Genomic DNA, 26419 nt, shown 5'->3' with positions numbered 1-26419 from the left:
GCGCAGGGCCTGCTTCAGTCTCTCTCTCCGGCTGGCCCTGCCCCTCCCGCGCACGCGCTCTCACGCTCTCTCGCAAAACCCAGACGGTCGTTTGTTATCGGAAGAGACGGCCACGGCCCCTCCCCACGCTTCTGCCCGCTGCCGCCCCTCCTCCCAGCGCCCAGAATACTCTCTTCCTCCGTGCGGTTCGCTCGTGTGCGCTACCGACCTGTGTATGTGGCCGTCTTCTCCCCTAGGCCGCGAGTTTCTTGGAAATTGCTGTGTGTGCCCCATTCACCTCTTTTTTGAGAGAGACAGAGAGAGAGGGAAGAGAGCGAGCCGGGGAGAGGGGCCGAGCGAGAGAAAAGAGACTCTTAAGCAGGCTCCCCGCTCAGCGCAGAGCCCGATGCAGGGCTCCGTCCCCCGCCCCCGGGATCGTGACCTGAACCGGAATCAGGAGTCGGGGCGCTCCACCCACCAGCCACCCGGGTGCCCTCTCGCCCCGTGCGCCCCGTCTCCACTGCCGACGAGTAGGACGCAGAGTTGGCTGAAAATGAACATTTGCTGAGATACATTCAAGGGTTCAGACAGGCTCTTAGCTTTCCAGCCGTGGAGCTGCCTTTTCCTTTGAGCAGGCGTTCGCAGATCTGGGGTAGAATCCAGATACGATCTAGTGGAGTTGCTTTAACAGAATCGCTTTCACATGAGGAGCAACTGCGTTTTTCTTAAATAAAAAACAAACAAACAAACCTAAGAGGGGCTCAAGGAGCTACAGGAAGCTTCGCCCTTTCTTTTACTTCACTTTCTCCTTTGAGTGTAGCTGAGGAAGCTCACTCTCCGTCCCCCAGTAAGGTAAACCACAGCTGCATTTGGGATGGAAGTCGTTTGTCAAAGATTGCCCTTCCTTCCTAACCATTGCTCTTGGTATTTTACATAATGTTACAGGGAATTTGAGTGATAAGAAGATGCTGAAAATAAGTTGCTTAAAGGAATTGGGAGGTCTTACAGGTAGAGTGACTAGAATTTCCAAATTTGTTTGTAAAGAATATAAAGTCAGTCACTCTGTATAGTCTGTGTGAAAGGGAAATGTGGATCTTGCTAAGACCTGCATTATCTTTATAATAACAGATGCACGACTCTATATATCCTCTGCATAAAGGAAAGAGGACACCCACCAACTTGAAAATGAAATTATTAGAGTTCTTTTTCTTCCGGGGTACGCTGGTTATCCATCTTTGGCTCTCTCTGCCACACATAGTTAGCAATTTTAACAAACAAGGAGTAAATAAGGATATCTGGGAAACAAAACATGTGAAGCCCCTGATCAGGATAGAATAGGTCTTTAAGACATGTTACTTACATGGTTTTTTCCTTTTAATAAGCAGGCTGGACATTTGGCTTAGAGAAAAATACTTTCCACAGAGGTGTTACGTATGGTCTTTTGCATCCTGTGGATAAAACCAAGTATAAAAAGCAAAAAGAACTTTTCAAAATATTTTGAACAAGTACTAGTCACTATAGAAGTCCTTGACTTTGTTTCTTAATTCTTTTTTTCTGCTTATGAAAATAATACATGGTTAGAGTTTTTGAGTTTTTGTTTTTTGAGATAAACTGTCTAGAAACGTGTAGCTTAGGGAGTGGATGCTCCCCTAAACCCATCCTTCCCGTAATACTCATCACTGGCTGTTTGGTGGATACTTACGCAATTTTTTCAAAACTAAATATGGGGCACCTGGCTGGCTCAGCCGGTTAAGCACCTGACTCTCAATTTCTGCTCAGGTCCTGATCTCATGGTCATGAGATCGAGGCCCCTGTCTGGCTCTGTGCTGACACTGCAGAGCCTGCTTGGCATTCTTTCTCTCACCCTCTCTCTCTCTGCTCCTCCCCCATTCATGCTTTCTCTCTCCTGCTCTCTCTCAAAATAAATAAACTTTAAAATACGAAAAAACAAATTAGGATGATCTTACACATACAGTTTTACAAGTTGGCCCTCCCTCTTTTTCAGTCATTTCAGTTATATATATATATAATATATATATATTCTTTATATCTTCGTGTATTCACATATTGCTTAGTCAAAAAATATAAACGCAAGATTTTTAAGAGATTATAATGCCAAATTATCAGCCAAAAGCCCATGCCAATTGAATTTCCCACCACCAGAATGAAGAACGAAATGACTGTGGCAGAGCAGTTGGTCACATCTGATGGTTCTAAAGTTCTGAGAAACTCTGGGGCAGGTAACATATTATTTTGTATGTGTATCAGATGGGCTTTTCTTCATTTAGGTTGTTGAGTAGGTAGGAGGTGCGTGAACTTTTTTTTTTTTTAATTCTTTATCTTTCCTTCTGTTAGAATGATCTGAATTTTGTGTGTTTCTAAAGTCAGTTGAATAAATGCAGAAGTCCTTTTCTTCCTCAGAGAAAATTATATTAACATCATTTTATTATATTTTACTTTATTTACTTTTTGCTTCAAACTCCCTTGGACTTTTTTTTAATGAATCTTCTTTTTCATAAAAATCCTTTAAACATTAAAGCAACCAAAATGATTGTTCATTAAATATTTTTTAAATTTATTTCTTTATTTTGAGAGAGGGGAAGGGACAGAGAGAGAGGGGGAGAGAGAGAATCCCAAGCAGACTCAGTGCTGTCAGCATGGAGCCCGAGGCCGGGCTCAAACTCATGAACTTGAGATCATGCCTTGAGTGGAAATCAAGAGCTAGACACTTAACTGACCAAGCCACCCAGATGCCCTGCTCATTAAATATTTTATCAATATGCATTGTAACTAATCTATTTCTTTGGCATATGGGAAAACTGTCTTTTTATTTCATCTCGTATTTTACAGTTTAACAATTGGACATGTTCTTTGCCAAACAATTGTTAAAATCCTCTACACTCTCATTTTGGAAGATCATCTTTATTATCAAAGATATAAAATCAGACAGTCTAAGAGGAGAATAATACTGCAACTGTCCAGAATAGGAGACATATTTGTTATACTGTATATCCACAAGTAAACATGACGTATGTGCATAAGTAACTGTAGGATACATATCAGAATATATAAATGAAAATACATGGCATGTAACTTTCAGAAGTTCAACAGAACTTCTGACATATATAGCCCCCAATATATGTGTATATCTATATTTCACTTACTTTAGCCCATAAAGGTGAAAATACATACATGTATGTGTATCTCTAAGTATTTTCCAGGCTGTCTACAGAGGAAGATAAGAATTTATGGGAAGCATGGTGATTTTTGGTGAAGACGTAGCAGCTATTATCAAATTTTAATATCTTCTAAAGTAGTGGTGGTGGATTTTTCTGAGCACGATGGCAGTAATAACTGAATTTTATAACACTCCAGTGAGATACAAATCTTAATCACAATCTTGTTCATTTTTCAAGTTCACTGAATACCATCTTATTGCTTTTAATGTTTTCAAATAACTTAGATGTCCTTTAATCCTAAAATGAAAGAATGAATGAATTTTTTATCTTTTATAGTTAAATTGCAACTTGAGCATGTTTTCCCCTAAAAGCATCTTTTTCTGAGTAACTAAGCACCCTCCTCTGTAGACCTTAGGCTCATAGAAAAATATTAAAAGTAAAGTCTCCCTGTGTTGGATAGCATTTGGCTTTGCTGTTCCTTACGAAAGGCCCCCTCTTATTTGCTGGAGAGAAGCAGAAGCCTTGCTGAAATCAGAAGATTTTTTAGATTTTCTGACTCCAGAAAATTTATTTTTTGAAAAGAAAACCCTGACAGTGCCCTAGAGAACACCTTCATGGGTTTGCATTTTAAAAAAATTGATCTGCATTCAGCAAATATTAATTTTTATTATATACATAGTACAAGTGTGTCAAAGGCGCTGACACCTGGGCACACAGCGAGTTGGAAGCAGATGTCGGTTCTCGTCTCAGGTACATAGATAGAAATAATCATAATGGAAGGTCGAAAGTGCTACAGGCTCTGAGAGGCACATCTAACATTATATAGAAGTTCAAGGTGATTGCTTCCAGCCAGGAAGAGTTAGAAAAGCCCTGGGAGAGAGTAGAATTTGAATAGAGCCCTAAAGGGCGAGTAAAATTTGGAAATGGAGAAATGTGAAAGGAAAAATAAGAGCAAAGATGTATTAAGGCAAATAACCGAAGCACATTTTACCCTAAGAAATTTTAATGATTCTCTTGATATAGGAGTGCGTATGTGCCCTCGCTTTATCGTCCTTTATGAGCCTGAATCATTCTGGATAAAATGTGTATTGCCAGTATTTTTCTTAAAAGCATTTATTGTGAAGGCCACCAGGTTGGCTCAGTCGGTTGAGCATCCAAGCTTCAGCTTGGGTCATGATCTAGCGGTTTGTGAGTTCGAGCCCCGAATCAGGCTCGCTGCTGTCAGCACAGAGCCTGCTTCAGATCCTCTGCCCTCTCTCTCTGCCCCTCCCCTGCTCACACTCTCTCTCAAAAGTACATAAACAATTTTTTTAAATTTTTTATTGTGAACACTTTCTTTTCTTTCTTTTTTTAAACTTTTTTTTTAATTTTTTTTTATTTATTTCTAGGAGAGAGAGAGAGAGAGACAGCGTGAGCAGGGGAGGGTCAGAGAGAGAGGGAGTCACAGACTGAAACAGGCTCCAGGCTCTGAGCTGGCAGTCAGCACAGAGCCCGCCGCGGGGCTCGAACCCACGAACCGCGAGATCGTGACCTAAGCGAAAGTCGGACGCTTAACCGACTAAGCCACCCAGGCGCCCCCTTTCTTTCTTTTTTTAATAAAGTTTTATTTATTTTGAGAAAGAGAGAGAGAAAGAGCAGGGGAGGGGCAGAGAGAGAGGGAGAATCCCAGGCAGGCTCCACACAGTCAGTGCAGAGTCCAGTGCAGGACTCGAACTCACCAACTGTGAGATCATGACCTGAGCTGAAATCAAGAGTCAGTCACTTAACCAAGCGAGCCACCCTGGTGCCCTTATTATGAACATTTTCAAACAGAAAAGAATAAAATGGATAAACTTTCATACATCACCTGATAGATGTAACCGTTATCAAAATTGTGCCACACTTGTATGATCTAATAGTCCTGGTTTTTTTTTTTTCTACCCAAGGCATTTCCAAGCAGATCCAGGCCCAATGTCACTTTACCCCCACGTACTTTAATATGCTGCTCTACATAGAGGGTTGGGGCGCCCGGGTGGCTTAGTCAGTTGAGCGGCCCCCTCTTGATTTTGGCTCAGGTCATGGTCCCAGAGTGGTGGGATTGAGCCCTGTGGCTCCGTGCTGGGCGTGGAGCCACTTGAGTCTCTCTCTCTCTCTCTCTCTCTCTCCCCCCCTCCCCCTCTGCCCCTCTCCCCAGCTTGTGTGCTCGCTCGCTCTCTCACCCTAAGGTAAAATTTAAAAATAAAAAATAAAAATAGGGTTATTTTCTTGTATAATCACAGTGCCATTATCACACATCAAGTATGTGAAGCTTTTCTTGTCCTTTAATACCTGGTCTGTATTCAGTTGTCTCCCTTTGTCTCAAAAATATATTTTGACAGTTGCTTTGTTTGAATCCGGATCCAAACCAGACTAAACGCCTTTTAGTCTAGAGCTCCCACCCTCTCTCCTTTCGCTCGTACAGTTCAGTTGGTACAGAAACCAGATCATTCATCCAGTAGGAAGGCCTCACTTTCTAGATTTCTGTTTACTCCGTCGGAGTGCCGTTTCAGTTGCTCTTCTGTCCCTGTAAGAGGCATTTAGTGCAAAGACTCAGAGCCCTGAAGGTCTGGTCAGATTCAGGTGCAGCTCCGTCGGACCGGGCACTTGCTGCTCTGCACTTCCTCCTGCCGTCAGCAGGCCCTGTCTGACTGCCATGAGGCCGTGAACGCCGAGCAGTCACTTCATCAGGAGCTGTGGACGGGTAATTTTTTTTTTTTTAACTCAGTCATTCCTTTCCCGTCTATTAGCTGAAATCCTTCAATAAAGATGAATTTCTCTTTATCATCTCGGGCATTTTGGTCACTCTGAAGTATAGCTCATAGAGGAAAGGCAGGGTAAGTGCTTCGTTCTGTCTTCTTACTTGCCACACTTTAGCATGTGATGACCCGGTGGAGTCCATGCTGTAGTTAACCTCCTGCGGTTAACTATACCCCCCTCTCTCTCCCTCACCTCCCCCCCCCTCCATTCTTATTATCAGCTTCGCTGATGGGAGCTTCTTCATGGCGTCTTCCAGGATTTAATGCAACCCCATTGATCTTTGATAGCTTTCTCGCCTTCCGGTACAAAATGTTCCCGGGATATCTTCATGTTTCCTGCCACAGACCTGAAATCAGTTATTTCTTCAAGGAACGTTGGTCCTTTTTGTGGCAAATGGTTTTTAGGAACCAAAGTCTGGTCCCAGGGACACTCATTGTTGCTGGGACGTCCGTCTTCTCTGCTAGGCCCTCACCGCAGAAATAGATGGTAAGTTTACAGTGGCATTTCCAGTTGAGACTTAACATCACTGTTATTTCTTGGAATTTTTTCCTGCTACTTTTCCTTTACATTAGAAATCTTGCTTGTGAACAGCATCAGCAGAATTATCTTTGCTTTATTGTACCAGAATCATACAAAAAAGCAATGCCCTTTTAGTAGTGACTGTTAATATACGCAACAATACCACTAACCACTTTTCATAGGGCTGCTGAATAAAGTTAGAAATTGAGTTTTTTTCGCTCTATGTGTTCTTAAAATATATCCCCTATGGACATGTGACCAAAATGCTGTCCCCCAAAGTCACCTGCAGTTATTGTCTTTCTGTGTGGTTGTATCACCAACATCACATACAGTGAGGTTCCTTTACTTCCATCTGTTTCCAACTTGTTATTTCCAATTTTATAGACTCAGTCTCCTGAATATGTGAAAAAGTTCCTTGACTCCAAAGGTGAAGCTGTAATAAGATCTATTCAGAGAGGTCTCGCTTTCATGCCTCTCTCTCCCTCTCCCCTTCCCATTCCTTCCCCTGTAAATCATGACCATTCTTCTTTCACTTTTTAAAAAGTATCCTTCCACTATATCTTTTTGTAAAAATGAAAAAATATACATTACTTATTATTTATCTGAGTGTTAATGCCCTTTTAGAGTGTTTTACAGATTTTGAACATTTGACAATGGAAGTATCATCATTTGGGTATCTCCTTTGCAATTGAAGATTCGACAGTGGCTATATTTTCCTCTAATTACTTCATGCAATGTTTCATTTTCCAAATAGGTCATGCCTGAATTAAAAGATAAAATGTTTCCTACTTGATATGTTCTTGGGCTATGACAAGATAAAATAGCCGTTTTTTGAGATGGTGTAAATATTCAAGAGGCAAGCCATGAGCTTGAGGAATTACAGTTGTGTTAATTATATGAATGCTAAAAGTTGAGCTGTGAGGATCAAGAAGAATAAGGAGTAATGACTGATTTGAAGAATCAACATAAAACTGATTCTCATAATTGTCTTTGGGTATTTGTTCCTTTTGATCAAATGTAAAATATGGAAATGACTCTTTTACAATTTGGCGTTTTAAGCACTGATACTCTAAAATATAATTTCTCCTAAATTCTGAATATTTATATACTAAACGAGATGAAGTACATACTTGGCATGTTTCTTATTTACACTTAACCAACGACCCCGAAACTTAGCAACTTAGAGCAACAAACATCTGTCACTTCCTAGCTTCCCGTGGGTCAGGAACTTGGGGAGTTCTGACTCAGGTCTCGCACCTGGCTGCTGCCCGGGGCTGTGGTCCAGGCGAGGCCTTGTGGGGGCTGGAGCACGTGCTGGGGGCATGGGTGCTGCGAGGAGGCCTCCGTCACTGGTCACGTGCGCCCGACCCCCCCAGAGCAAGCGATCCAAGACACGGGGGACCACAGCTCCAGTGTCTCGTAGGAGTAGACTGAATGCTGCACACCATTGTCCTCACGGACCGTGTTCGTCCCACAAGGTGGGCTGCCCATCCCGGGAGGGGCCGCACCGGCTACATGAGGACCAGGAGGCGGGACCCCAGAGGCTGACAGCTCACTCGGGCGTAGCATTTCTAGGACTGGCAAAATGACGAAAAGAAAACTGTGATGTCTTATAAAACCACTGTGACCACGTATTCAGTTTTGCAGTAATGTCCTCATGTCGTAATCAGTGGCCTTTTTGTATGTGTTGGAAGGTTTGGTATAAAGTACAACATGGGCGCCTGCTTCGTATGGTATTTCAGAAGCACATGGTAGTTCTGAGATTGATTAGAATTTTAAATCCAGAGAAGAAAAGCAGGCTGTGGCTTACGGAACATTTTTTTTTCTTTTTTTGTCAAAGTGGCTTTTCTTCTAGACCTTGAAGAATTTCCCTGTTCAGAAGTTTCTATTAAATTCCTGAAGGTGATTATGACCGTTTTTACATATGGCTTTATTTTGTTACACTTAAAAATGGCTGTTCAGGGGCACCTGTGGGGCTCAGTGAGTTAAGCGTCCCGACTCGATCTCAGCTCAGGTCTTGATCTCAGGGTCATAAGTTCGAGCCCTGCATTGGGCTCTACGTTGGCCTCTGGACTGGGACTGCAGTTTACTTGCATGAATGAATGAATGAATGAATGAACTGCAGTTTACTTGCATGAATGAATGAATGAACTGCAGTTTACTTGCATGAATGAATGAATGAATGAATGAACGAACGAACGAACGAATGAACGAATAAATTTTAAAAAATAAGAAATGGCTGTTCGCTAGCAAAGGTAAAGAAGTAAGTCATTGCAAGGGAACTTGTGAACTTTGTGCACCGTTTAGTAGCCAGTCCTCAGACTCAAGTGTTTGGCTCACTGGCTTCCTGGTGTTTGCCCACAATAGCTGAATAATGAGGATCATTAAGCTCCCCGGGCAGACAGACCCAAGTTGTGTCTGGCCTCGGAGGCTCCGTGAGGCCAGAGAGGTGAAGACTGGTTCTTTATTGACTTGTCAGGCTGGGAGTTTGCATTACAGGCCAAGCAGCTCATGACCCATCTGTTTATTTTGCTGTTTTGTGGGGGAGAAACAGGGAAAGAAATCCTCCTGAAAATCCCTCCTACATGTTGTCATGAATAACGCCAGTGTCTGTAGCCGTTAGGGCACTCCGATCAAATCATCCAGGAGAGGTAACGCGAGCAGCCGGGAGCCATCGCGGGACACAGCTGGGGGTGTGGGCTCCCCTGCGCGGCATGGCTGCCCCCACGCCGTGCTGGAGGGGACCCGGCCGTCCGGTTAGGCAGGGCAGACCCGTGCAAGCAGGACACCGGGCAGGTACACACAGTCCGGGATGGGCAGCGAAGGCCGCGAGGGGTCCAGAGTCAGTGTCACAGTCGTCCGATGAGGTTCGGGGACAACACTGTCCCCCCGAGTGATGAGTTGTGTCCCGTGGTACGAGGAGGTAACAAAAGGATTGTCCTCAAAGCTACGTTTCCAGTTACCACAAAGTCACTTAGCTGCTAAAATCAAAAATAATGTTTCAAGCTCTTGTGTATTTTATCACAAAATGCAAAAGAACCAGGAGAAACAAATCACTTGAGTGACCAGCCTGATCTCTCAGAAACAGAAAATTAGACATGTTTTGTCACATCAGCACTGAGTATCCACTTTAACGTTTTTGCTTTTGCTGTTCAGAAATTCTGAATGAGAAGTGCAAACACATCCCCTCGCGCGCGCGCACACACACACACACACACACACAGCCTTTAATTCCATTGAACTGGAGGGGGCATCAGGCGTTTGGGAAGGATTATTGTTAGTATGAGTGATGTTCATCAAAATGCCTTCTAACTTGAAAATAAGAAGATATGTACCAGCAGGTGTCTCTGAGATTTCAGACACCTGTCCCATGAAGTGATCGCCAGTCTCTTTACACCTGTTGGCCATACTGCTAAGGCTAAGCCATTCTCGGGAGCACAATTCACAGGCCTTACCGGCAAGAGACAAATCTAAGAGAAATGAAATAAAATGAAAGGGGATTGGAAAGAGTCAGGTAAGACAAACAGTATTTCATTATGTGTTTGGTGGAGCTCAAAGCAATTAAAAGCATTTCCAGACAATAGCTAGACTGCAACTTCTAGACGTGCTTCTACCTGGTCTGAGGGCAAGTACGTAGGTGAGGAATCCAAACCCACGCAGGCAAATAGAAGTATCCGAGGTCTTGGAACTCTTTAAGTAGTACGGAAGTGTAAAATCTTTTAAACAGCCAAAAATATTCAGAAATAAAATATTCACTTTATAAGAGAGTTCTCAATCCCATATTAGGCATTACGCTTATTAGAGTTGATGAATATGTATGAACACACTGTTTTATACCGCAAATAATTGAAAGACAAGTAAGATGCCCACCTTACTCCTGAGAAAGGTACTGCCGAATGAAGGTGATAAAGACAGAAGTGCACGTAGCTGGGAATCAAAGCAACTGTGGACATTGTATTTCTTTGAAAAGAAAAGACCCGAGACTGTGAACCCACCTTAATATCTCAAGGCCATTCAGATTTATGATTTTAATTATGTACCAGAATAACATAACTTCATAGAGTTCTCCTCCCTTGACCTTTCTCTTGTTGATCTCTGTTAATGATAATATACTCTATTTAGATACACTATATTGAGCAGCTTTTGAATTTAGCTCAGGACTTTTATGGCTAGACCGTGGTCAACATTTGGCTGGAAGGCTTTAGCAAAGCCATCATGTTTCCCTAGTAATTTATTAAATAAACTATAACATGTACAGAAAAGTGAACAGATTATAAGTGTGCGATGCAAGCCATTGCTTACAAAGCCCCCGCAACATTTTGATGTGTACATTGTGGCAAGTGTTTTTATAACTTAAATTTTTTATTACACAAGTTCCATATGATAATTATACATAAACCAAAAGAATAAAAAGCACCTACCACTGCAGTGTGCACCCAAAACTAATACAACACTGTATGTTAACTCTACTGGAATTAACATTCTAAAAATACAAAAAAGAAAAACGAACCATGTATAATCCCACCAGGGCCAGTTTCAGGACCTTTTGAGATGTCATCTGAGTGCTTACTCATACATCCTTCTTTGCTTTTTCTTCCTTTTTTTTTTTTTTATTTTTTTAATGTTTTATTTACTTCTGAGAGAGACACCCACACAGTGTGAGCAGGGGAGGGTCAGAGAGAGAGGGAGATACAGAATCCTAAGCATCTCCAGGCTCTGAGCTGTCAGCACAGAGCCCAATGCGGGGCTCGAACCCACAAACAGTGAGATCATGACCTGAGCTGACGTCAGACGCTTAACCGACTGAGCCACCCAGGCGCCCCCTTCTTTGCTTTTTCTTACAAAAATTAGATTCTATTATGCTTACTATCCATACTTGGGGGGGGGGTGGTAAACATAGCATGTATGTGAGTGCGTATTCTCTCTTCAGGTAACAGCATGATATTTTGTTCACTTATTTAACTGACCCCCTATTCTGAGGTGTTTTAAATTATAGTCATGGTAGCTTTGGGGACCTTATGCAATCAGAAACAATGCTATAAATAATATTCTTTACCCCATATCCTTGCATAGTTGTCTAACTGTTTTCTCAGGATAGATTTCTAGACCTGGAATTGCTGGTCGAGACTAGTAACATTTTTAGAAAACAGACCCCTTGTAATGTGTACAGAGAACCCAGAGAAAACTTAGCAAATGACCCATATTTTCCCTGCTGGTGTATATCAGTCCTCAGTCTCACATCACATGTGTCGACGCCCAACAATATGGGGTTGTCTCCTACCAGACCCTCTCAAGGGAGACCTGGGGGGCTCAGTCTGTTGAGCATCCAGCTTCGGCTCAGGTCACGGTCTCACTGTTCGTGAGTTTGAGCCCCACATCAGGCTCGCTGTTGTCAGCCTGTCCGCACAGAGCCCACTTCCAGAGCCTCTCCTCTGCCCCCTCGTCTCTATGCCCCTCCCTTGCTTGTGCTCTCCCCCAAATAAATAAATATTAAAAAAACAAAAACACCCTCTCAAGATTGTATTGGGAGCTACAGTAGTAGCCAATGACTTGAAATTTAATATGCAGGACTTTCTAGCTAGATCGAGAGTCCCAACCGTGCTGAGTTTTATCCCACTTTACTCATGCCCATTTTAGACCTATGCCCATGAGAGCTTTGCTAAAAGGAAGGAAGCCCTTGCAGGCCCTTGTTCAACTGGTAGAAGGTTTAACTGGAAAAACAAGGGCAGCCACTTTTCTCAAGTCCTAATCAGTTAAATCAGATTCAGTTTTAAATACTTTGAAATCAAACAATCTCAGGAACACACGCTGGGGCAGATTTGTCATCACTGGGTACACAGATGGAGAAAACTAGCAGTATATTTACAAAATGTAAGCGAATTTCACACGGAAGTACAGCAGTGGAAACTCGACGTAAAGCCATTGGAGAAATCATTAAAAATAACAGAATACTAAACACAACAACGTGAAAGATGTTTCTCTAATTTGAGACAGACAGCTGCTGCGGTTAAGACGGGTTGACCCCAGTAACAGCCTCAGAACACCGTAATCTTGGGGGCAGGGCTGCTCGTCCAGCCAGAAGTGAGGTCAATACCATACATCCCAATGACTGTGATTCCTCTCTGACATTGGCTTACCACGCTTTTGCGGTTCCCCAGTATCAAAGGAGGGAGTAGAGCAAGCCTGCAGGCCACAGAAAGCCCCCTTACGATGGAAGGAAAACGGTGCCAAGGGTATGTTGGGAGAATGGAATGAAAATGCGTTTGTAACCCTTAGGCCTGTGGCTACACCTATGGTTACAGGTACCTGCAGATACCGCCTTGATGCCTCCTCGGTCAGTTACCTGTAACATAGGAACCCGGACCAGGATAGGAGGCCCTGAGCCAAACCTCAGCCTAACTTATAGGAGTCAAAGAGGAACAAAGGATACAACTTGATGGAATGGGTACGTGACTGGAACAGGTCATGAATGTGACAATGGAAGGAAATAATATTATTTGAGGTTAGAGAAGATAAACTATTAAAATAACCGGAGTAGTAGTGCCTGGGTGGCTCAGTCGGCTGGGCAGCCCACTTCGGCTCAGGTCATGATCTCATGGTCCGTGGGTTTGAACCCCGCGTCAGGCTCTGTGCTGACAGCTCAGAGCCTGGAGCCTCTTTCAGATTCTGTATCTCCCTCTCTCTCTGACTCTCCCCTGCTCATGCTGTCTCTCTCTCTCTCTCTCTCTCTCTCTCTCAGAAATAAATAAAATGTTTAAAAAAATTTTTAATAAAAAAAAATAAAATAACCAGAGAAAATACTTTCACATTGAACTTCTAAAACTTAATCTAATAAAATGCAAGTGATACATTAAAAAGTGAAGGCAATAAAAGGAACATGTGGAAGTTGAGACTAACAAAATGAAATAAATTTGCAGGAACTGAAAAGAGAACAAGCACTTGCATTCTGGAAAATGACAGCCTTGATTTGGACATTGAGGCAACCCAGCGTGCGTCCAGTGGTGCTATGCAGGCGGGTGCTTCTGGGAGCCTTCTCCAAATGAGCTTTACTTGGAAACATAATTTTCAAGGAAGTTAAACCAACCTGTTTAAGACGTTTACCTCTTGATCACTGGACAGTTGGATGTGATACCATGTTAAAGATTTCTTTGTTAGGTTTCTGTTGATCATAATATAGGGATACAGTTGCTTAAAGGTGTCATTAAATAATGGTGTAACAGAATGTGCCTCCAAGGAACGATACAAAATATGGTTGAGTGTTTGTGACTAAGAATTGCAGGGTGCACTGATATTTCTGTGAACTTGAATTTGTACAGTGCATTACACCCTAGTATCGATTAGTGTGTGAGTGATTTGAAATCACAGGGCGGCTTGCTGTGTGTTGGTTTGATAGGAGTTCAGATCTCCTCATTCATGCCAACGACAAAATGTTTTTAGTAGTAAAGTTGCTTTGATATTAAAAAAAAAAGGGGGGGGTACCTGAGTGGCTCAGTCAGTTAAGCGTCTGACTTTGGCTCAGGTCATGATCTAAAGACAAGTACATTTTTCAGGTTTTGGTAACCATTCAGAAGTGCTATACCAACCATCCCTCACACTGCCTCATTCTGACATCTTTTTAACCTGTACCAAAAAAGGTATTTTATTATTTTCATGCTCATATCTTTGATTACCATGAATATAGAACTCTTTTTTCGGTTGGCGGCTTTTGTTTCCTTCACTCTGTATCCCGTTTGTGTCCTTTGCTCATGTTTTAGTAAGAATTTCATCTTTTTGGTTTTGATTTGAAAGAAATCTTTAATAGGGACTGAACACTATATCGTGTATATAGCACATAATTGCCCTCCGTCTTGTCTTTTGCCTTTGCCTACGATATTTTACAATTTTTGCACAATCAAATCAGCATTTCTTTTTATGGTTTCTTTTAAGGAGATGCCTAGAAAATCCTCTCCACCAAGATTAAAAACATGTGTTTTCTTATTTGCTGGAATATGTTAATGGTTTTACATTTTCTTTTACCAAATATGTAACCCCTTTAAAATTTATGGTTTGCGATATACCCTATAATTTGAGTTTCCTTTTTTCCAAATTAACTACACTGTCTTACAACCCAAGCAGAGTTGCTCCTCAGTTCTGTTTGATCATTGTCTGTTGGAGCACGTGAATCTCTAAAGTACGTTGTTACCTCCAGCAGGCATTTTCCACCAGCACAGCTAATAGTAAAGTTGAAACAAAGTGAGGAAAGGAACAGATCCTTTGCGGATCATCTTCTGAATCCCCACCTGTCATTCCCATGAGTGGGTAAGAGATAGAAAATGCCCTTGCCTCCCATACCCTCTTCTTGCTGACAGCTTACATTTCAGCCGTGTTTCCGCATCTGGTCATCACCGAGCTCAACGCTGTTTCTTCCTCCCGTCCTCCTCTCCCCCCGCCCCCGCCCCCCGACTCTGGGAACCCACAGCCGGGTACCTGGGTCTCCCCCACGCTCCTCACCTGTCGCTATCGTCGCGTGCGCTCTTCCTCTCTGCGACACGGCACGTTTTCCTCTCCTGGCCTTTATCCCTCTTTCTTCCCACATCATAGTGCATATGACTATGCAGTCTTTTCCTATAAGTTTTATTGGCTAGAAAAATGTCCTAAATGTATCATTTCTTCTAGGAAATCACTGCTTGCGGGAACAGCTTGTTTGTTAGGTGTTACCGTGTTAGGTGCTGAGAATACAGAAGTAAAAAGGCTTTTCATGTCTTTGAGGAACTACTGGTACAGCCAGGGTAACCGGTATGTGTACACACTATTCAGATTATTCTCCAGCCCTATGGGAATTGTTTGGTCAGGGGTTGTTTTTCGTGTGGTCTTGAAAAGAATGAATAGTCTGTATTTGTTGAATATAGTTTGTTTTTTTTTTAATGTCCATTGGGTCAGTTTTGTTATTTTTGTTATTTGCTTCAAAACTTCTATACCTTTCCTGGTTTTTTGACTGCCTCCTCTGTCAACTCCAGAGAGACAGATATGCTAAAATCCCCAGTTATACTTGTGGATTTGTCTGTTTCTTACAGGACTGCCAGTTTTGCTTTATATATTTGGAGGATGTGTTTTTGGGTGCATTCAAATTTGAAATCATTATCTTGTCCTGACACGTTAGTACCTTTTATCGTTTTGAGGAGACCTTCATTACCACTGGTAGTTCTTGCCTTACAGTCTGTTTCGTTTGCCGTCATGTTTCCTTGTGTCTACATGCTTCTTTTGCTGGCCCCTTCCCTCAGCCTTTCCACCGCTCTATTGTTAGATGTGTTCCCGACAAATAATACAGTGTTAGGTTTTGCTGTTTTACTCGAGCTGGCAAGTAAATTGTTTAGACCATTTACGTGATGTAATTATTGATATTTTGAGTTATAATCCACCTTATTTTGGCTTTTCTATTTTGTCTTTCTGTCCTGTGTTTCTCCTTTCCTTATTTTTTTTAATATTCCATTTTTTGGGACACCTGGGTGGCTCAGTTAATTAAGCGTCCGATTCTTTTTTTTATGTTTTTTATTTATTTCTAGGAGAGAGAGAGAGAGACAGCGTGAGCAGGGGAGGGCCAGAGAGAGAGGGAGACACAGAATCTGAAACAGGCTCCAGGCTCTGAGCTGGCAGTCAGCACAGAGCCTGACGCAGGGCTCGAACCCACGAACCGCGAGATCATGACCTAAGCAAAAGTCGGACGCTTAACCGACTAAGCCACCCAGGCGCCCCAAGAGTCCGATTCTTGATTTCTGCTCAGGTCATGATCTTACACTTTGTGAGTTCAAGCGCCGCATCAGGCTCTGTGCTGACATTGCAGAGCCTGATTAGGATTCTCTCTCTCCCTCTCTCTGCACCTTCATTCCCCTTCCTTCCTCTCTCTCTCAATAAATAAATAAACTTAAAAAGAATAGCATTCCATTTTCCCCCATACTAGTTTAGAAATTATACATTTACCTTATTCTTAATCTTTACATAGTTACCCTAAAAATTACTACATTTTAAATTTAATCCTTTACACCTCCTTCCAGATAACAGAAGCATATTAGAATACTTTAGCTAGGGCACCTGGGTGGCTCAGTCAGTCAGGCGTCTGATTTCAGCTCAGGTCATAATCTCACAGTTCGTAGGTTCAAAGCCCTGCATCTGGCTCTATGCTGACAGCTCAGAGCCTGCTTTGTATTCTCTGCCTCCTTCTCTCTCTCTCTCTCTCTCTCTCTGTCCCTTTCCCACTCTCTCTGCCTCAAAAATGAATACATTTTTTTAAGTATACTTGAGGAATATACTTATATTCATCCCTACTGGTTTATATATTATTATTTCCATGTATTCTGTCTTTTTAAAATAATGCCATAATATATTATTGCTTTCCTTAGTCAGTGTCTTTTTAACTTTACCTACATGTTTGTCATTCTTCCTTGCATCTCAGACCTTCTTTATGGGATCACCTTCCTTTTCCTGAAGTACTTCCTTTAGAACAGAGGTGCTCTGGGGCGCCTGGGTGGCTCAGGCATTTAAGCGTCTGACTTCATCTCAGGTCATGATCTCTTGATTCATGTATTTGAGCCCCATGTCAGGCTCTGTGCTGACAGCTCAGAGCCTGGAGCCTGCTTCAGATTGTCTCTCTCTGTCCCTCCCCTGCTCATACTCTGTCTCTCTCTGTCTCAAAAATAAACACTAAAAAAATTTTTTTTAATTAATTAAAAAAGAAAAAGAACAGAGATGCTCAGAGTGATGGATGCATAGGCCCTCAGAATATTTACAGTTTTTGGTAGTTTATGTATTGAAGTAGTTAGTGATGAAGTAGAAAGTGCTCATAAAATACCTTCTCTCCTTACTAAAATATGGCAGGTGTCTTGAAGAAAAGTGTTTGTGTGATTATTTAAGTTGCAAGCTGAACTAGCAGCTTTCCTCACAAAATACATCTTCTACTTGGAAGAGCATCTGACAGACAGTGTTGAGTCACACTTGGATATCTGGCCAACATCTCATCACAAACGAATAAAGGAAGCCTGTCACCACAAGGAAAATACCTGAGAATAGTTGTTACAAATGACAAAATGGAAGCTTTTAAGTAAAACTTCAAATCTCGGAAAACATATGACAAGTTGACAGCGCCTCAGTAGTCTAAGAAATGTGTGACGAGATGATGGTAACACCAACAAATGTGATATTTTAACGTCGTGTGATGAAATGTGTGAGTCTGGGGAAGATCTGCCTGAGTCAATGAACCAGTGTTTCAGACCAGTGCACAACGTTATAAAATCACACGCAGGGAAGATAAGTCCTCAGACTGCTAGCGCTTCAATGAATTTTTTTAAATTTTATTTTATTTTATTTTAATATAATTTATTGTCAAATTGGTTTCCTTACCACACCCTGGTGATGCTCCCTTCAGTAAACTTTAACACAATGTAAAAAGTTCACTGATACAGTTTCAGATCACACATTGCAACTAACTTAAGATACTATCATTTGTTGCATTTTGGTGCCATATCAAAGAATTTACAGTCATCTGAAAAGGCCATTAAAACACTCCCCCCCCAGTTCTGTGTGGAGACACTGAGGAGATCTGCAACAAATATGAAGATAGTGTTCGTCGTCTCACAAAAATTTTTAAAAAAATGTTACCTGATAACATGTAATGGATTTATTATTCTTCCTTTTCAATGAATTACTAAAATAATTATTTTTTTAATTCTCAGTTTTGTTTTTCTTCATGTGGCAAAGATTGACTGATATAATGCACATCAGCAGAAGTTCTTTGAGTTTTTCACCAATTTTTAAGAATGCAGAGTGATCCCTAAGACCGAAAACTTTGAGAATTGCTACCTTAAAATTTCTTTTAGTAGAGGTCCACTGTGGGCAAGTCCTTAGATTTTGCTTGCCTGAAAACGTCTCTATTTCATCCTTATTCTTGAAAGATGCTCTCAAAGCCAAACTGCACTTCTCTTCAGCACATTGAAGGAGTTATTCCAGTGTCTTCCAGCTTCATCATTGCTGTGNCCGCTTTTCAGATTCTTTTCTTTATCTGTGATGTTTTATGGTTTCACTTTGACGTGTCTGGTTGGAGATTTTGTTATCTTGCCTGGGATTGGTTAGCCTTCTTCAGTCTGTGGATTGGTATCTGCTATCAGATCTGTTAACGGTCTCAGATATTCTTATTAACATTTTGCCTCTGCCCCATTCTGTCTCTAGAATTCCGATTAAATGTATAGTAATTATTAGACATGTAGCAATTTATTGTGTTCTCTCTTTGCCCCTCCAAGCTATGTTCTAGATCATTTCTTCTGTCTTATTATTCAGCTGACCGTTCTCTTATTCTGCTGAGAATAAATTTGAATCAACTTGTTGCTGTATTTTTCATGTCTAGGTCAGTTTGTTTCTTTTCAAATCTGCTAGGTGACTCTTTATAACCTTCTATTACCTGCAGATAATGTCATGTTTTGCCTTTTTTTTTTTAATGTATTTATTTTCAAGAAAGAGAGAAAGTGTGAGTGGGGGAGGAGCAGAGAGAGGGGGAGAAAGTCCCAAGCAGGCTCCACGTTCAGTGCAAAGCCCAGTTCAAAGCCCATGTGAGATCATGACCTGAGCCGAAATCCAGAATTGGACGCTTAACGACTGAGCCACCCAGGTGCCCCTATTTTTATTTTTTAAAGATTTTATTTTTAAGTAATACCCACATCCAACACGGGGCTCAAACTCACAACCCCCAGAATAAGAGTCACACAGTCCAGTGACTGAGGCAGCCAGGCACCCCTGCCTTTCCTTTTTTTTAAATGTTGGAGTTGTTTTATAGTTAATAATTCTAGTCTCTGTGGTCGTCGTGGGTGTCTTTATACCATCTGTAATCTGGTTCTCCCTGAGGCTACCTTGTCTCCCCATAGGTTTGGTTTTCTTTAAGATTATTTGCTGCTTTTTTTTTTCTTACTACTTAACTGCATTAATGATATAAGGCCTACATTTTAAGTTACCTCATCTCAAGATGGTTAGTGCTACGTACCTAGGCCCATTACAAGCCCAGAGTGCTTTAAATATAGTGTCCTGGACCACAAGAGCTAAAACCTCACGAGGCTTTGATTGATTCTTACTTAATCAGTGTAGCCTACTGGGAGTTTTTAATGTGGGGAGGGAGCTCTATCGGACTTTCTGCTTTGGCAGGCCCTGGGCTTGAAACCTGTCCTCTTTATCAAGACCAAAGATCAGATTTCCCTTATGCACACGTGCCCTCAGGGCGAAACATCTCTGTTCTACTTAGTCTCTGGGCTCCTGCTTTTCCTTTAGTTTTGGTCCCAGCGCCTATATTTCCAACCATTATGGGAAGCCACCTCCAAAAATAGTGTGTAAAATTTTAGTCTAACCATAGAAATAGGCAGTGCTTGCACAAATGGGTATAAATGGCACAGTACTAACTTTGAACTGCCACCTTGTACGTAAGGCAGAGCTCGCTCAGTAAGCAGTGAGAGAGACAGTGTCATGTGGTTGTTAAGATCACAGGTTCTGAAATCAGACTGCCCGGGTTTAAATTCTGGCTCCGTCTCATAGTAGTCCGTGAACTTGCACAGGATACTAAGTGTCTCTGTGCCTTGGGTTGTCAAAGGACAGTAGTGGGTGTGTTTACCTCACCCGGTGGTTGTGAAGATCAAGTGAGTAAGGCCAGTGAACATCTAGCACAGTGCCCGCCGTGCCATCGGCTTTCAGGTGCTTAGAACGTGGAGTCCTTAGTGCATGTCCAATAAATACCCACTGTGAATTGTGTTACGCATTCCTGAGTATCTTCTCCACAAACAACCTGTGTTACGTTTTCTTGGCTTTGGGCTACATTCAAGTTAGGAAGGCAGCCTCACGCGTAACTCAGATAGAAAACAGTTAGCATTACTTATCTGTTTATGTGATGAAATTTGTAAGACAATTTAATGTTTTATAAGCTTCTAGTCAGACTAGGAGGGAATCCATGCTTTTCAGTGTAGGTGCCTTCTAAACCAAGACTTCAAGAAGCTGGAACTATGCAGGCCTGGTAATGGCGATGTCCGGGGCTGTCAGGGACAACATCCGTGACTATAATACTGGTGGTCACACTTTACAGTTAGTGGCTTTTGACACGTTTCTCTGTATTCAGGTTCTCACTATGACCCTCAGAGGCAGCTCTCTGTATATACACGGTCAGCAAAACAGGGCTTGGAAAGTTTAGTGCCGGAAAGTAGAAAGAGGAGATAGGTTGGTGCCGTCATTCTAAGGAACAGCTTGGTATTCCTGGTAAAGGTGGGAAGGTGCGTGCCCTGTGACCCAGCAACTTTACTCTTAGGAATATAGCCTGGGGGGGTGCCTGGGTGGCTTAGTCGGTTGAGCGTCCGACTTTCGCTTAGGTCATGATCTCGCGGTTCGTGGGTTCCGGCCCTGCGTCGGGCTCTGTGCTGACTGCCGGCTCAGAGCCTGGAGCCTATTTCAGAGTCTGTGTCTTCCTCTCTCTCTGACCCTCCCCTGTTCACGCTGTCTCTCTCTCTCTCTCTCCTGGAAATAAATAAAAATATTTAAAAAAAAAAAAAAAGGAATATAGCCTGGGGAAATTCTGGAACGTCCTTCAAAGTTAACATGTAACATTTACAGGGTAGTATGTTTTAGCCACAGTAGGGTAATGGACACAACCCCTTTGACTTATTCATACCATGGTGTACTGGGTACCAAGCAAAATGAATAATACAGATCTACATGTATCAACATGGATAAATCAAAAAACCTAAAACTAAGTGGGAAGCCAATAGATAAGTTCGGGAGATCTGATGCAGAGCATAGAGATTATGGTCAACAGTGCTGTATCACAAACCTCCAAGTTGCCAAGAGAGTAGATCTGAAATGTTCTAAACAAAAGATAAATAATTATGTGATATGATAAAGGTATTAGCTGATTATTAGCTCCAGTAATCAGTGTAATATATAAATGCATCAAATCAACACATCATATACCTGAAACTTACACAGGGTTATATGTCTATTATATCAATTTTTTAAAAAAAGGAAAACGAGCTGCAAAGGATAAATATAGTGTCATATTGTATATATGCTCAAAAAGCATCAAAGAGGAGTAAGAGTAGAAATACAGAACCGTACTTGCAGCTTAAGGACCTGAGGACCGTGGTTACTTCCGGAGGAGGGAGGGAGTTCTAAGCAAATGTGGCAAAGCGCTGATGTCTACTTAGCTCTGTTTCCTGAGCTGTGATACTTGAAATTATATAGAACTCTTTTTTTTTTTCAAATAAGGAAGCGTTTTTTTAAAAAATGAAAGAATTTTGGAATCAAACATACCTTGGTTCAAGGCCTGCCACCCACTTACCCCCATTCCTTTCTCTCTCTAATCCTTTTTCCTCATCTGTGCGATGGGATCAGGTAACCTGTGTGACAGGGTCGTGAGGACTGGCTGGGGTGACGCCAGTGAAGTGCCCAGGATCACCCCGCCTTCCTACAGGGCTCAGGCGCAGCATTCGCCCGGCTCACAGGGCCAGCCTGGGACCGACCCCGGGTTTGAGCTGGGATGTCGCCACTGGAGTCCGCGCTGCCGAGTCCCCAGGACCCATGTGCTCCTGGAGAGGCCGCACAGGAAGGGGGGGGCGGCTGTCCTTTCCCGCCCCTGGGGTCACCGACCCTTCTTCCCCGGCCTGACTCTGACCAGGTCCAGGGGGTCCCGGATGCCCGCTCCACAGAGTGTTTGGCACCTAGAAGCATCAAGTTATTTCAGGATCATGTTGTAAGTGTCCAGTTTGACACTATCCTATCGTGACTTCTCCTTTTCTCTCTTGTTGACAGTGTCATCAGCAAAGTGGTCCCGGCGCCCGAGGCCAAGCCAGCCCCTTCGCTGAGCAGACCCAAGACCCCGCCGCCCGCAGCTGTCCCAGCCCCCGTGCCCGTGCACGTGGCCCCCGCCCCGGTGCCTTCGTCCCTGCTCACGCCATCAGCCGCAGCCCCCGCCCTGCTGCCCGCCGCGGCCCCCGCCATGTCTGGCGCCGGCTCGTCCAAGGCCCCGGTCCGCAGCGTGGTGACCGAGACCGTGAGCACTTACGTGGTACGCCGCCTTTCACTTCTTCGCCCCGCAGGGAGGGAAGGTCGCCTCCCACAGTGGTGTCGTAGGCCCCCTCACCGAATTCGGGCGCAGCCCTCTGGGACTGGAAAGGCATTTCCATCGCATTTTCAAGGCTGGGGCTGAAAAGTACGAACCAAGGTGTTTACCTATCTAGTCCCCGTAGACCATGTCAAAGCGTTGTTTTCTTTCATTTATACTGTTGATACTGTCCCGCAACATCAGGGTGTTAAGTGTGGAGATGAACAGGGATTTAAATCCCACGTTGGAGTTCTCCGTCCAGCAATTAAGTTATTCACGTAAGACTATAGTTTACGTAACGTACCTGGACCTCATGGGCGGACGCCGTCCCCCGGGCAGCCGCACGTCCCCGGCTGGTGGAGGCAGGAGTATGCCAGGGCTTGTGGTCCGTGGATATGAACTTGGGACAGAGCCTTCTGGGGTGTCCACGCGCGGATCCCAACGGCGACACTGCCCTCGTTGAATGAGTTCCCGTCGCTGCCATGGGACTGCTCCCAGGTGTTCTCCCCGTTCCTAAAGTGGTCTTACTCGAAGCCTGAAGTCAGTCTGGTAGGGAAGGGCCGTTTTTATACATATGCCCTTGGGGCACTGTGCAGGGACATACAGACGACAGAAATAGTCGAGGCAGGCACTCAGTGCACTGGTTCCCATCTGACCACCAAATATTCAGACTGCGATCTGTCCGCTTCCTGATGGCACCGATCGGTCTGAATAGATGTGATGGGAAGATAGGACTCGTGGTGCTTGTTATAAATCAGGTAAACGTTATATCTCTTTATATCTTTCCTCTTTTAGGAGGAATTTCGATAAATCATTAAATATTTTAGGCACTATAATGATAGGATAAGAAGAAAATCTGAAAAGTCAATAAAGACATGAAAACTAAACAGAATACTAATTTGGCAATTCAAGGCAAAAATAGAAGATGTGCTAAAATCTGTGGTCATCAAATTGGCCCATTCTAGGGGCGCCTGGGTGGCTCAGTCAGTTAAGCATCCAACGTAGATTGATTTTGGCTCAGGTCCTGATCTCACAGTTTGTGAGTTCGAGCCCCACCTCAGGCTCTGTGCTGTCATTGCAGAGACTTCTTTGGATCTTTTGCCTACCCCTGACGCTTTCTCTCTCAAAAATAAGCCAACATTAAAAAAAAAAAATTGGCCATTCAAGGACCAAGTTCTAGGTGTTTCACTGAGGGCACATCACCCCCAGATGGGCCGATGAAGAAAGATTTTTTCCTTAGCCTCTTCTGCCTCCCTTGCTTCGGCTGTAAATGGGGGCTCGTGTCCGACTAGATGATGGGTACAGCACGGTAGAGCCTAGCTCCCCACTCTCAGTGGGTGTCCGGGCTTCCTCCCGGAGCAGAATCCGACTGGCATAGATAACATGGAAGAAAAGCTTTGTGTCTCCTCAGCGACGTTCTGTAGACAGAGGCCAAAACGTGTGATTTGGAGGAAAGACCTAGACAGTAGAGCAGAAAGGCTGATGTGGTGACCGCCTAGCAGTGGGACTTTGGAACTGTCACTGGCGTTCCCCTAGCTCCAGCCCCTCATCCTTAGCCTACCCAGGGCTGGCTTCAGGCTGGCTGGCCGAGGTCAGATGTCTGAAAGACCTCAGCACACTGGCTGCTCGTTAGGTATTAAGCGCGCTGTGGCGGCACAGTTCTCAGTAGCAGCAGAGTCACGGCTCCTGATTTCAGGAGAGGCCAGCCAGCCAGCAGGGCTGGCCATGCATGGCAGCGACAGGGCATGGGGTGCTAGGCCAGGGTGCCCAGGGAGCGGGCCCACGGTAGCAAGGGGTTCTCTCCCCTTAGCGTTAGCTGAGTCCAGTGGAGCTGCCCCCGGTGTCATTAGGAAGCTTCCATGCCGATGTGGTTTGCCTTTGGCAGAGACTTTTCCAGACCTGGTCAGCCTTCAGCTGGCCCGTCAATGAATGAAACATCTGTTTCCCCACAACAAAGCCCCCCCTTTCTGCATACGCGGTCAGGGTTTTATCTGAAAGCGCAGGAACAGACCACACCTGCGGAATAAACTCACGGAGGCTAGTGGCTGCCTTATTGTAAAAACTTTTGAAAATTAGCTAGTAGTCGTTGCCATTTTTTGAAGGCTCCTCATAGATTTGTTTCTTCCAAATCGGTTCTGTGAATGTGGAATTTGAGGCAGGATATAATCAGGGACGCTTCTGACTGGGAACTGCTCAGGTAAGTAAGGCAAACTCCAGGGCACCACAGCGCGTTGCTGGCAGAACAGTGTGAAAATGTGTAGCTCGCTGGCCTCCTGCATCCCTTATTTTATTTGCCCTTTAGTTGTTGTGCTTTACTGAAAATGTCATAAAGGGAATGGAAAGTTACTTAATAACAGCGCTTTTATATCCTTGATCTTATCAGCTAGTTCAGGAGAAGTGCCTGGCTAATAAGTAATACGGTGATCCGTGCACATTTGGCTCGGGCTGGATCCAGCAACGCCAGGTCCTTGAACGGGCCTGTGGAAGCTGCATATCCTGAGCTCTGTAGCTTTCAAAAATATCCGTTGTTACAGCCATCATGACCCTAATCGTTCCGAACTTAACATGTTTACAGTGGTTTTTTTAAGACAAAAGAGGCTATAGGTCATACTGTTCGTAGAACTAGTCACTAAATGCCTGGTTTTCGTGACTGACAGAAGAGAGTTTAAAATACTCCTTAGAAGTGTCTTCTCCTGGAGTACTTAGTAGCTGCCTTGCGTCCCCTGTAGGCCCCAGGGTAATGGTGGTCACGATCACGGCCTTATACATTGTCAAGCCACTTTTTCTCTTTTTAGTGTAACTTGTTTACTAGGCTCACGGTGTAAAGTAATCGTTCTTACGTCGCCCTCTTTCTGGTTCTTCTTCCCCATTCCGCCTGGTTTTGCCCCCGCCCCATGCAAACACCTCAGATCCGAGATGAGTGGGGGAATCAGATCTGGATCTGCCCCGGGTGCAACAAGCCGGACGACGGCAGCCCCATGATCGGCTGTGACGACTGTGACGACTGGTACCACTGGTGAGCGCTGCGGGGGGCGCGGGCGGGCGCACGAGCGGCGGTCCCTCCGGCGTCACTGCCGGCACATGACAGCGGCGTGAGTGCTGGCGGCAAACATCACGAGTCTTTGCACAGTTGTCCTTCAGCCCAAATTCCACATGTGAGCTCGGCTTATGTGTCCTTCTTGTTGGAAAAAGAAAAAAGGGAGATAGACGCTTCCCTTTCCTCTCTTCCCAGTAATTTTCTATGAGCCGCAGCACTTGTCAGGAACACTGGGGTGACCCCTTGGCAAACACGGCACAAACCGCGGCGTGAACGGAGGCTTGTCCGCTCCTCACAGCCCCCCACGGCGCCCCCCACGCTGAAGAAGCCTCCAGAATGCGCGCGCGCCCCCTCTCGTTGTACAGTGTAAAACTCAGACGTAGAAAGAGAGAAGCCCGTGCAGCCACGGGATACGGGACCCCGGGAGAGAAACACCGGCCGCTGCCCCGCACAGCCAGGAGCCCTCCTGCACTCCGTGGCGGCAGGGAGCCCTCCTGCACTCCGGCATTGGGGCCGCGGGGGGGGCCGGGCCCGACGGAGGGGGAGGCTCGACGGAGGGGGAGGCCNTTTAAAATGTTCAGGCTTTTGTGAAATACCTTCTATTTTTTAAGAAAAAGGTTTCTATCATGTCCCGTTTGCTTTGGCGCAGATTATTTTTGTTGACTCGCACGCATTTTCTACGTTGGCCGCATCCCAGCCGCGCCCTTCTCGGGACGGCGGCGTCCCCTCAGCGCCCCGACCCGCCGGCCGCCTGTACGAAACCTCCCAGACCGCAGACCGTCTCCCCCGCTGTACATAATAAATATTTATGAAGTAGTTATTTTTTACATTTTTACC

The 26419-nt window shown here is 44.1% G+C and overlaps 1 protein-coding gene across 1 annotated transcript in view; it reads left to right on the top strand.

Moving 5' to 3' along the window:
• TAF3 (TATA-box binding protein associated factor 3) overlaps positions 1-25565 on the top strand; it is a 171692-nt gene extending 146127 nt beyond the window's left edge. The window contains exons 5-6 of the mRNA XM_077758406.1: positions 22254-22509; positions 25455-25565. Of these exons, the coding sequence (XP_077614532.1) occupies positions 22254-22509; positions 25455-25565 (367 nt within the window). The remainder of the gene's footprint in view (positions 1-22253; positions 22510-25454) is intronic.
• The last annotated feature ends 854 nt before the right edge of the window (positions 25566-26419 follow it).

Source organism: Crocuta crocuta, unplaced genomic scaffold (assembly GCF_008692635.1).
Source record: "Crocuta crocuta isolate KB4526 unplaced genomic scaffold, BGI_CrCroc_1.0 scaffold32, whole genome shotgun sequence".
NCBI lineage: Eukaryota > Metazoa > Chordata > Mammalia > Carnivora > Hyaenidae > Crocuta > Crocuta crocuta.
The sequence above is the reverse complement of the archived record's forward strand: the minus strand, read 5'-3'. Positions and strand labels throughout refer to the sequence as shown.